This window comes from Biomphalaria glabrata, chromosome 1 (assembly GCF_947242115.1).
Source record: "Biomphalaria glabrata chromosome 1, xgBioGlab47.1, whole genome shotgun sequence".
NCBI lineage: Eukaryota > Metazoa > Mollusca > Gastropoda > Planorbidae > Biomphalaria > Biomphalaria glabrata.
Window position 1 is genome coordinate 44668828 of NC_074711.1, and position 12615 is coordinate 44681442.

A 12615-nucleotide genomic window follows, 5' to 3' on the forward strand; every position below is an offset into this window, starting at 1 on the left:
TCTTTGCTTCTAGAAACTCTATTGAACATTGGCCGATCGTGCGAAACTGGAAAAGTTTTTTTTTTCTCTCCCTTTGGTTTCTCTTTCCTATTACCTTGATCCGTGACAAGCTTTGCAACATCAAACCGTCTACTTTTTCTTTGGAGAAATGCCTTGACATTGATATACAAACTTGATCTAATAGTATCAATCCTTTAGGCTAGAGATTCAATAAACAAGAAAAGAATCGATAAAAAAAAAACTGATTAGGAGGTAGGACCTTTCTGCACCAGATAAAAGATTTTCAAAATGTAAATATTTCCAAAAAAAAAATTAAATGATCCTTTTATCGCTTATTAATGAAATTGTTACATTAATATATTATTAATATATTTATTATTATTATAGCTTTTGTATAGCGGTACTTTCATGCTTATAGCATGCTCAGAGTGCTATACGTCAATCTCATTTGTCGACCAGTGGTGGTGGGGGGGTGGTATCTGGGAGAAGGTTTTCCGTGCAGCCTATAGACATTCAGGATTATATACTAAGAACTTTCTTTTCTTGACTTCAAACTTATCAATAACTTGGTGGATTTGTTTTAGGGAAAAGGTTAATCTAACAGCATACCAATGAGTGATTTCACAGTTAAGCGATGGATAGGACCGGATAAATTTTGATAAATATGAGGTATAAGATCAAGTTGGTGCCAGGACTTGGAGCGAAGATATACCAAGGTAAGATCAAGTTGGTGCCAGGACTTGGAGCGAAGATATACCAAGGTTAGATCAAGTTGGTGCCAGGACTTGGAGCGAAGATATACCAAGGTAAGATCAAGTTGGTGCCAGGACTTGGAGCGAAGATATACCAAGGTTAGATCAAGTTGGTGCCAGGACTTGGAGCGAAGATATACCAAGGTTAGATCAAGTTGGTGCCAGGACTTGGAGCGAAGATATACCAAGGTTAGATCAAGTTGGTGCCAGGACTTGGAGCGAAGATATACCAAGGTTAGATCAAGTTGGTGCCAGGACTTGGAGCGAAGATATACCAAGGTTAGATCAAGTTGGTGCCAGGACTTGGAGCGAAGATATACCAAGGTTAGATCAAGTTGGTGCCAGGATTTGGAGCGAAGATTGTCATTTTACTCCGCGGTGCTGTTCAATATAGAAAAATGTATTAGTGACGCAGAGGGAATGTTATGAGAAGACATCGAGTAATCTTTGTCCATTTTCATAGTTTTCAGTTCCAATCTTGCACTGAGACCGCCAAGAATTAGTGGCGTCACAAGGGTCGGTGTCACTTGGTACGGTTTAGTTCAGTGTCCCCCCCCCCCCCTCAACTTATTACCAAAAAACTATCGTTGGTGAATTAATTACTTATACTGATTGATTGTTACAGAACTGTAAACATCAACTGAACATGTTTTCTTTATTATACTTGAAAGAGGTTCTTACTGAAACATTAAGGTTTGTAAAGACGAATGAAACAATGCAACCTTTCCTAAAATACATTAACGAAAAAAAAAGTATTTTTTTTATTAAACTTTACTTTTTAAATAGCGACAAAGAATTTAAAAAAAAATAGCAAGTAAGTTACATATAAAAAGTTTTCTTTTATTGACTTCAAACTTATCTTTAACTAGAAAGACAATATCTCTTACGATATAGCAGGAATAGCTAGATGTCATGTGTTTTCCGAGTTTGATCTAATCAAATAGGTCTTAACCATAGACTACATATATATATATATATAATGCTATATATTATAGCATAGAGCTTCCAGTGGGCTCCCACAGAACATTCTAGCTAATCCTGTTCCATCCGACACTCCATTCCTCATTTGGGTTGCACTCTGTTGTGGCTGGTGAGATCAGTTTTGACATTTTCGATTTCATTTGTCCAACATTGGTTGTAAATTTTTCGACACAACATTTCTTTCTATTGAGTCCAAGGATGAAGTTGTTGTTTTTTTTTGTAAATCTTTGGTCAACTGGTGCACCTCCCCTTGTTGCTCTTTAGTCCAGGTTTGAAACAGCATTGTTTGGACAATAAAGACTTTCAAAAGGATTGACTGGCTAGATAAAGCATCACCTCAAATGTAATAAACATTAGGTCTGAAATAAACGCCTTTGTTTGCATTATTGAATGTCTGAAAATCGTGTCATTTAAAACAAAAAAAAAGATATTTTTTTTATGGTTGGCCTTTTAACATAATGGAACAATGAACCTGGTAACAAATAAAATGAGCCGTTTCTATTGGAGATCTTTTAAGCTTAACTTTGATTTCCTTGGGCTCCACGCTTCTCGAGGCATAATAAAGATTTTTAAAAATTAAAATATCCAGATTTAATATATCTGTAAAACATCGGAATGTAGGTCAGCAAGCATATTTAATTAACAGCACTAAATATTTTGAAAAGACCTTTAAACTGATCTATTAAAGAGCTCTCTACAAAAATTTAGTAGCCTTTTTCCTAATATAAATCTGTAGTAATGAAGCTCATTAAAAAATTGGGTTAAAAAGAATGTTTCAATAAATATTTAATACAAATCTAAAACAATTTTTATTTTCATTATCTCTTATAGACTTTCCCCTTCCCCAAATCCAGTCGACCATCAAATTTTCTTTCGCACATTTAACATTTAGTATAAATCTACATGATCATATACAAACAAGAAAATATTTATTAACAAAAAAAATTACTTACAAAAAAAAAAAAGAGACAACTCCTCCTTTATACAGATTATAGAGTGATTATTTTGCTCTTAAAAATTAATGAGGGTTAGATTTTAAAAAAAGGGAACATCTTTAATTGTAAGCATATTTAATTAACAGCACTAAATATTTTGAAAAGACCTTTAAACTGATCTATTAAAGAGCTCTCTACAAAAATTTAGTAGCCTTTTTCCAAATCTAAATATGTAGATGTACATCATTAGTATCAACCACGGACAAACCTGAAATACAAATAAATACAATGGTTTTTTTTTTTTAATACTATTTACTTTTCTTTTTATGAGGTAGCAAAATATTTTGTTTTGTTTTGGATAAAACCTACTTTATAACAGAATGATCATTGGAAGAAGCCTCACATACCAGTATGTCCACTGACCCAATAGATTTGTCAACACTTCATACTATTGAGAGCAGAATGATTTGCACTATCTGGTTCAGTCTGAGCAAATGTTTTAATGAGAGAAGGCATATGGGAGATAAAGGAACGGCACCAAAAAAAAATTGAAAAAATCATTAAAAAGATTGAGATTTTCAAACAAAACTACCCTGGAAACAATGTTTTTTTCCTACAATGCATTATATCTAGAAACAGCATCTGTAAGACTGCCTGAAACAGCAATGAATGGTGATGCTTGTAGTATAAACATAAAGGTGTTCTAAAATTTCATGATTGAGAACAATGTTTGAAAACAAGAATTCTTCTCATGAATTATCTGGAAGAAATATTCTTACATACATACATACATACACACACTTTCACACACACTTTAGACTCTAGTCTAGATCTAATCTATAGTCTATACATAGTCTTAACATAAAAGTTGTATCTTGAGGATACTATATGAAAAATGTTTAAACATTCAGCATAAACACAAAAACAGATGTACTGCAATGACACAATTTTCACCCAGCAATGGTTTCAACATTGAGCCTTACAACAAAAAACTTAGTCCAGAGAAATATGTTCATGTACACTGAAAGATTCCATTCCATTCTTAGCTACATCCGTTCTAAATAAGCAAGAGGTCCCTGGGGGTATGCTGGTGGTGGCATATTGTACTGTCCAGGATGGCCAGCTGGAGGACCTGGGTATTGGCCAGGTGCCATGGATGTCATCTGTTGGCTCATCATTGGCTGATTGGCTGAGGCCCCCATCGGTGGCCCAACAGATGTTGACATAGGTGGGCCCGGTACCATATTCTGATGAGACTGAGGCTGACTACCTGAGTAAGGACTTGTAGGCATGGCTGATGCATTGGAGCGAAGCAGAGCTTGCCATTTGGGCAACTTTTCATGATGTTTTTCAATCAGTTTCTCTTTCCTCTCAAATTCAGCCTTAAGCTCCAGAATGTCCTAAAATGTTTACAAATATTACAAAAGTCTAAGTAACCCATATAAATGTTTGGTTAAAATCTTAACTATTGTACTCTTTTTTCACAACAAAATGATGCAAATCTATAACAATACATCATTGATACCAATTGAGTTTTAATAGTTTTACCTCCAGAGAACAAAAAATCTAGCATAGGAGAGTTCAAAAAAAGAAAATATTGGGAAGAGTTTTAAGAAATTGAGGATTGAAAACAACAAAACAACAACACTAGCATGGAAATATGATTTGATTATTTAGAAAATAAAAAAAAATGGTCCACTAGGATGGAAACATTTGAGAAAACAAATTGATAGCACTAATACATATACTGGGATTCAAATGCAAGAAGGCTAGAATTTTCTTTACAAGAGTCTGACAATGTAAAATGTGATAAGATTTTGATTTTCTCTGAAATTTGACCATCCACATTTACAGGTTGATAAACTTAGTCTTTATGTTTGTCCTAAACAGTCCATATGCTGACATGCTAATAAAAACCAGACTAAAAGCTGCCAAATAATAAGATGAAAATTGTGATACAACTTTAACTCAATGAGCCTCAAAACAAATGGGATACCATACGAGTTATAAATATAAATAAAATACAGGTAGACCTCGGGTTACGACGGTCTCGACTAACGTGGTTTCATGGTTATGACGCTGTTTACGACGGCTCAGTTCGACTTACATGGTTTTGTGATAGATGTTGAATTACATGCAGTGGCGGAGGAATACATTTATACAGTAGTGTAGTCCAGTACTGTACACTGTACCGTTACAAGAGGAAAACTAGTCTCCTGCATGCTATAGGACCCTTCATTATGGCTGCCAAACGTAAGTCAGACTCATCTGACCCTAAAGAAAAGGATGCAGCAAAGAAAAGGAAGGCCATCACCATGGAGGTGAAAGTGGCCATCATAAGGCAATCTGATAAGGGGGAAACACCAACAGAAATTGGCAAGTCATTACAACTTAGTCGTTCGACTGTCGCTACGATTATTAAGGATAAAGATCGTATCCTTGAACACGTGAAAAGATCTGCTCCTATGAAAGCGACAGTGATAACAAAGCAGCATAGTGGGCTTATTATTGAGATGGAAAGATTATTGGTGCTGTGGTTGGAAGACCAAAATCAACGCCGTATCCCTGTGAGCCTTATGTTTATTCAGGAGAAAGCTAGGAGACTGTTTGAGGTGTTGAAAAGAGAAAAGGGAGAAGGAAGTGAAAATGAAGAATTTGTGGCGATTAGGGGTTGGTTTATGAGGTTTAAGGATCGTGCCAATTTCCATAACATTAAAGTGCAAGGTGAAGCTGCAAGTGCTGATAAGAAAGCAGCAACTGAGTTTCCAAAAGCATTGGCTGAGATAATTGAGGAGGGTGGTTACTGTGCGCAACAAGTGTTCAACGTTGACGAGACAGGCTTGTTTTGGAAACATTTACCCAACCACCAAGGAGGAGAAGTCGGCACCAGGTCATAAAGTTAAAAGGAGAGACTGACTTTGCTTTGATAATTATGTATTAGAATAGGTGTATGGATAGGCTAAGTGTTTACAGTACAGTACAGTACTGTTATTATGCTAAAGTACTCTCTATGAATGTATGATCCGACTTACGTCAAAATTCGGTTTACGCTGCCGCATAGGAACGGAACACCGTCATAAGTCGAGGACTACCTGTAATTTCATTGGTTATTTTTCATACATTTTTTAAAACTGTTTTATAATTATAAAATATAAGGTAAGTAACTGATTTAAGTCAGCTTGGAAATACACCATTTAGATGTTATGCTACCAGTTCTAATTTTATATTGTAATGCACTAGAGCAAAAGTTTTAATTAAACTTTTAATTTAAAAAAAAATAATTCTTCTTTAGGAAACACAAAATGAATATTCAACTTAATGACCAGGCTACAGACTGAAATCTACATTGAATTTAAGAATCTTGACATTAATAGAAAAAAAACATTCTCCATTACAGTAACATTAATAACAATGTAAAATAATATTATTTGGTAACATTATAAACTCTATGAGTAAACAAAATATCTGCCAATGTAAAGAAAACAAACAAACAAGAAATATTAAATGACCATTGGTTCTTTGACGAAATACCTTAACATATATATATATATATATATATATTTATATATATATAATAATATATATATATATATATATATAATAATATATATATATTTATATATATATATATATAATATGCCAACTATATAGGGTACCTTATTACATTATAAAAAGTTCCAGCTAAAAATTGACTTACTTCATTCAGAACATGCTCAGGTCTGGCAACAGATAAAATTAACCTCTTGTTCAAAAAGAAAGTCTCCATTTGTCTTGCAGATTCTAAAAACCTTTGCAAACTATTTTCTACACCTATAGAAAAAACAAAATAATTTTATGCTTATGCTAAACCTAACCCTAAATCTCTACTAAATTTGCGCTAAAGGTTCTTAGTTTTTCTAAACAAATATTTTAAAATATTATACAAAACAGAACGAACTTACTCATTTTAGTTTCTTCTGAGTCCTGAACATTAAAATTTTCTTGGGATGTAAGTAGAGAAACACAGTTCTGAATAGAAAAATAAATTGTGCATTGAAACTATACACAACAAATGTGTGAATCAAAGATTTTAAAAAGAATAAACAAATCCCTGCACAGAATAACAAATATATGTACAAGTAAATTCAAAACATAGACAAAATTTATTTTTAGCCTAATTTTATTTAATATAGATAGGCTCTTGTCTTATTATACTTATAAATTACAGACATTAAAAGAGAAGATAATTATGTCCTTAATCTGCAATTGAGTCGGACACAATGAGCCCAGTGTTTGAAGTCAGTACTGAACAGGTGAACCCCGTGCAAGTCCGAAAAAGTTGAAACCAGTGCAAGTCACGAGTGAGGCAGAGAGGCCAGTGCAAGAGTTGATACAATGGTACGGTTGTTAACAGTGAAATATTTGTTCAGTCTGTGTTACGTGTTGCCAATTTTACAGTGTTAACTGTGATTTATTGGACATTAAACTATTATTTTGGAGCCTTGATCTGAGTTGGCAAATTCTTTGAGTTGGTGGTGTTGTGTGGAGCAGTTTGAAGAGAGCCTGAATAGCGAGACTCATTATTAGAGTCAAGTTTGTAAAATATATATTCTACTTCTAAATCTAGATCATCTAGAAAATTGAGCAGCGGAAGCTAAAAAACTAAAACAGTAAAATGAGAAAAACATTAAAAACTAGACTAGATCTAGATTGAAATACTACTAGTTTGGTCTAGAACTCTAGATCTATGATTCTATATAGACTAATTAATAATAGTATGTAACATAAATATATTTCTAGATCTCTACTATAATCTATATACACAATATTATATTATATATAGTTACTTCTTCTTCTTCTTCTAGCCAGCTTTATTGCTGCTGAGCTGTGAGCTCTTTTGCAGACTGTGCCAAGGAAAAAAAGTGTGCTGTTTTCTTCAGTTGTTCAGCACTGCCGTACAGGGTGTTGGTTATGTTGGGCTGTAGTGGAAGTAGGGTCTGCCTAAGGTGGATTAGGGAGGGGCATTCAAAGAGGATATGGTTTACGGTTTCAAAGGGGTGGGCGCAATGTCTGCAAAGGGGTAGTTGTGTGGAGTTTATTTTGTTCAGGTGGTAATTTAATAGTGGTGTGTGTCCTGTTCTTAGTTGGAAGATTGTAGATTGTTCTTTGCGGGGGAGGAAGTTAATACTGTCCAGTTTGTTAGGCGTAGTCATTTCTCTGTACATGGCTCTGCCTGTGTTTCCTGATGCCCATTGGTTGAGCCACTCCTCTTTGTGATTGTTGACTAACATTGACCTTAGGGTGAGGTAGTTAACAGGTCTATCTGGTTGTTCCATAGTTGAACCTGCCTTTGATAGCTTATCTGCCTTTTCATTTCCCATGATGCCAATGTGTCCAGGGATCCACTGTAGTGTAATATTGATATTTAATTTTGATATCATCTGGTGGTTTATCAGAATGAGTGTTGTCAACTCTCTTGGGCTGTTTGAGGTGCTGCTGTTAAGTGCTTGCAGAGTAGATTGGGAGTCTATATAGTTACAGTTATACATATATATCAAATACTACTGATAGACACTCTAGACCTATAAATCCTATATTAATATATAAAATTTAGACATTAATTAGATCTATAACTACTATGAGTAGGACAAATTTGTACAAATTTTCCTTCTTCCCTAGTGCTATTAGAGCATGGAATGGGTTGCCTGAGCTAGCAGAATTTAAGTCATTGGTTAATATGCATGACTAATAAATGCATGACGCGTAGGACGTAATCATCTTCTTTTTTGAAGTGACTGTATTATATAAGATAAGATGAGTAACTATGTAACTATATCATGTATAACTTTAAGTAGATAGATCTATTACTTATAGTTACATTATTACTATACTTAGATACTACTATACTATAATAGTAGTATAATAATAATGTCTATACAACTACACAAGTATATTATTAATACTAGATCTAGATCTAGAATCTATAAGTTAGTATTTATGAATTAAAAATTAAACCTGAAAAGCGGCTTCAAAATCATCTACAAGATGAGAAGATCCGGCATTACAATTTTCGTTCGCCATTATAATACTCTATACTTGTAGATCTTTATCTAGATCTATATCTTTAATCTAGGATGTAGATTTCAACTCTAATTAGAGTCGAGAATCTAGATTAGATCTAGATCTAGACTTTGGCGTCTTGGAATATTTGGATTTCTTTTATACTATTTTGTGCGTTTTGTTTGTAAACAAGATTGACTTCCCTTTGAATCAATGTTGAGCAGCTTTCTAAACTTTACAACAAAAGTTTTTTTTAATGCTGCCAACCTAAAACATGTTTTTTAAATTTGGAAAATAAGCTAAATAATAGATTTACAAATAGAAGTCCGTTCGTAGATATTTTAAACTCAAAATGATTTCGGTTTACATTGAAATTTAGAACTAAAGTATAAAATCTAGATTCTAGATCGAACACAAATAGTTTAAAATTAAAATGGCATGTTATTTGAAGATACCGGGACTAGATTTCTAGATCTAGATTGTAGATATGTGATTAAATTGGCAACTCTATAAACTCACCGGAAATCGTCTAGATTAGTATAATATCTAATACTAATAGATCTCCATTATGATTATTGATTGTTTTTATTAAGAATATTAAGATGGATGTGGGATTACTTTTATTTTTATATCTAGACTAGACCTTCTAGTTCTATTTATTATTTAAGCTTATTTTGATTTCATGTTGTATTGTTGTAGACCTATATATAGTATAGTATTAGATCTAGTCTCAATCTAGCTAGAATATTATTTATTATATGTTCAATTCGTTCAATATCTTAACATTAATTTAAGAGAATACTGAATCACTGACACTGTCAATGTTATGTTTTTGTAAAGTAGTTACTTACTTACTAAGTTAGGTTACTTAGATCTACTTACTAAGTCGTCTAAGACTAATGTCACTAATGACTAAGTTAGACGTAAATCATCTAGTCTCTACATACTATTACTTATTAATATTAGTCTATATAGACTATAGTATAGACCTAGAATCTAGAATCAATATATAATTATATATAAATATAATAATAATTATAATTTAAATAATATAGATTAATATAGATAGATTATAGATCTAGACTAGAGATCTATCATCTAGAATAAGATATAGATCTAGATCTAGACAATCTAGATCTAATCTAGACTAGTCTAGAGTCTAGTACTACTATGACTAGCGGCCACTACTAGTAACTAGTTACTACTACTACTAGTCTACTACTACAGTACTACTAGGGACTTTAATAAAGTTTAGGTTTAGAGTTTAGGTGACTAGGAGTAGGACTTAATTATTAATAGTTACATAGAGTCTAGTAGGACTAGGAATCTAGATATCTACTAATCTAGAATTTATCTAGATTCTAGAAATTCTAGCTAGATCTAGATCTAACCCTAAATATTTATAGACCTAAAAGACTAAATTAGGAATTTCTTGATCATCTAGAAATCTAGTCAATCTAGACTAGACCTAGATGATAGATCTAAATCTAGATTCTAGGTCTAGTCTAGTAGTAGTTCTAGATATATTTAGATCTTACTATTCTAGAATCTAGTATTCTTGTAACGCCTCTATGCCTAACTCTGTCAGACTAACTTGAGTCTTTAACTTTAACTTTAGAAGTCAACTCTTAAGTGCAGTATGAGTAGAGATCTATTCTCTATAATTATTGTCAGTAGAGCCTAACCACAGCCTAGCTTAACATATTATTATATTATTTTATATTATATCTAAAGTAGACAACTTAACTAACAAAATTTTAATTTGAGAGTAACAAACTCAGTAATGAACTAGACTCTGTTAACTCAGTTATATATATATTATATAATATATATATAATATATATACTATACTGATATTCTAAGTCTAGATCAGTATCTATTCTACTAAAGAAATCTAGATCTCTGACTCAGTGAAGTGAGTGTAATCCGTGATAGTCACAGTGACACTGACAGTAATCTCTAGTATTAGATTTAATTAGATCTAGATTAGTAACTAACTGGAGTTTAGAGTCAACTCAACTGACAACTCAAGTTTCAACTGCTTGTGATTATCTTTTTTCATTATCATTATCTATAATCTATAATTCTAAATGTAGATCTATAGATCTAGATTATTCTAGATCTAGGTCCTATAATTAATATATATATATATATATATATATGTTATATATATATATATATATGTTATATATTAATATATATATAGAGAGAGAGATCTAGTGACATTATAATTATAGTCTACTTTACTAGATCTAGATCTATAGATCTTGTCACTAATTATTTAACATAGATCTACTTATGACTTATTCTACTATAATAATAATCTAAATAGTATGTATGTACATCTGCTAGTATTTGTCTCAGTAGATCTAGATTCTAGACTCCTTATCACTATAGTCTTTAGTAATTTATAGATATATATTGTTTAGTAATCTATAGATCTATATATATTGAAAATCTTTGTCTTTATTACTATTATATAATATAATCTGCATATTAATAAAGCTCGTTACAATCTTTTTATTAAATTTTTGCACATTACCTCTAGGCTAATTTGCATAAAACTGATACCAAGATAATTTGTAGAATAAATCATTTTGTATTTAAGTGTATTCTCCTTTTTTTCACTTTAATGGTAACTGATTTTTATACTTTAGCAGTACAGTAGCAAGTGTATGATAACATTTTTCAATTTAATGAGTGTCTAGTACAGTGATGGGCAAACTACGGCCTGTGGGCCAACTCTGGCATGCACAAGTTTTGTGATAATAATCAAAACTAACAATTTTAATCATAAAGTTAAAAGTTTTTAATGTGAATTAAAACATTGGGGTAATATTGTGAATTTAACTTTTCAGGATTCACTACTGTTTGTATCTGCTGAAATGAGAACTGTGGCAGGAAATTGAGTTTTGATGTACATTAAATGTTGGTGTTAAATGTTTTTTTTTATTTCTGGTTTTGTTGAGATTTTCAATCAAAACTACCCTGGAAACAATGTTATTTACCTACACTGCATTATACCTAGGGACAATGTCTATAAGACAGCTTTCAATGTAAAATCAGTCCTCTGAGTATTGGTAAAGCTTATAAATACTCTTTGCTCCCATGGGCTTACAAATAGTCCATTTCAAGAGTTTTTTACTTTCATGCAATCTGAATGAGAAATATTTGAAGATTCTGAATGGCTCTTGGCATTTGCATTGTCACAGAACGTCTGTCACATGATCAAATGAAATGTTAAGAAAAAATATATTTAATGACAACATTTTGGAGCCACACTAAATATTTTAAACAATATATTGTATTTGCTATTAATCTACTTAAAAGGATTTATTGCATTTCACAAGATAAATTCCTTATGGAAGAAAGTAATAGGCTACTTGCTTATAAATTATGAAGATAATTTGAGTCAACTTGATGACAAATTTGAAACAAGATTTTAAGACTCATGTTAATGAAGAGGATGTAGACATTTTTATAGTCTTCCTTTGAATGTAGATTGTGAAGTAGGGAAACCAGGTTTGCAGCTTGAATTAATTTAACTCGCAAATAGATTGATGGATGAACACCCAGTTCATTCTTAAGAATAACTAAGTCCCGATTTGAACCAAATTAATGAACTAGAGTCAAAACACTAACAGCAACTTACATCACATTAGTTTCAGTTTAATATCATGCAAGCTAAATGTAATATTAAATTACATCTTTTTGTTTTGTTTGTGGTAAAAAAAAATAATTATGGTCTGCGAAATTATTTTCTCTAAGTTTTTGGTCAGTGCCTAAAAAATGTTGCCCATCACTGGTCTAGTAGGTAATATGCAATTTATCTAGGTAATTTGCATATTATCTAGGTATGTGAAAAATGAAACAATTTTCCTTACATTAATCTGCACTAAAACTGTATA

At 32.1% G+C, this 12615-nt stretch overlaps 2 protein-coding genes across 9 annotated transcripts in view; one reads left to right on the forward strand and one right to left on the reverse strand.

Moving 5' to 3' along the window:
• The window catches only part of LOC106072715 (dynactin subunit 1-like), a 51684-nt gene that overhangs the window by 16914 nt on the left and 22155 nt on the right, over positions 1–12615 (forward strand). For 4 of the 8 annotated variants that reach the window (XM_056038589.1, XM_056038634.1, XM_056038638.1 and 1 more), the window contains exon 1: positions 9222–9315. The exons of 1 other annotated variant lie outside the window; for it this stretch is intronic. In XM_056038589.1, the coding sequence (XP_055894564.1) occupies positions 9310–9315 (6 nt within the window). In that variant the 5' untranslated portion in view covers positions 9222–9309. Of the gene's footprint in view, positions 1–9221; positions 9316–10570; positions 10752–12615 lie in introns of those variants that run through there. 3 more of the 8 variants (XM_056038598.1, XM_056038609.1, XM_056038617.1) reach the window with 3 other exon arrangements.
• LOC106072716 (mediator of RNA polymerase II transcription subunit 28-like) lies at positions 2503–8923 on the reverse strand. The gene is made up of 4 exons (XM_013233155.2): positions 8663–8923; positions 6610–6676; positions 6366–6478; positions 2503–4068 (listed from the first exon to the last, which is right to left on the reverse strand). The coding sequence occupies exons 1-4, from the start codon at positions 8726–8728 to the stop codon at positions 3715–3717; spliced, it is 600 nt and encodes a 199-aa protein (XP_013088609.1). The 5' UTR covers positions 8729–8923; the 3' UTR covers positions 2503–3714.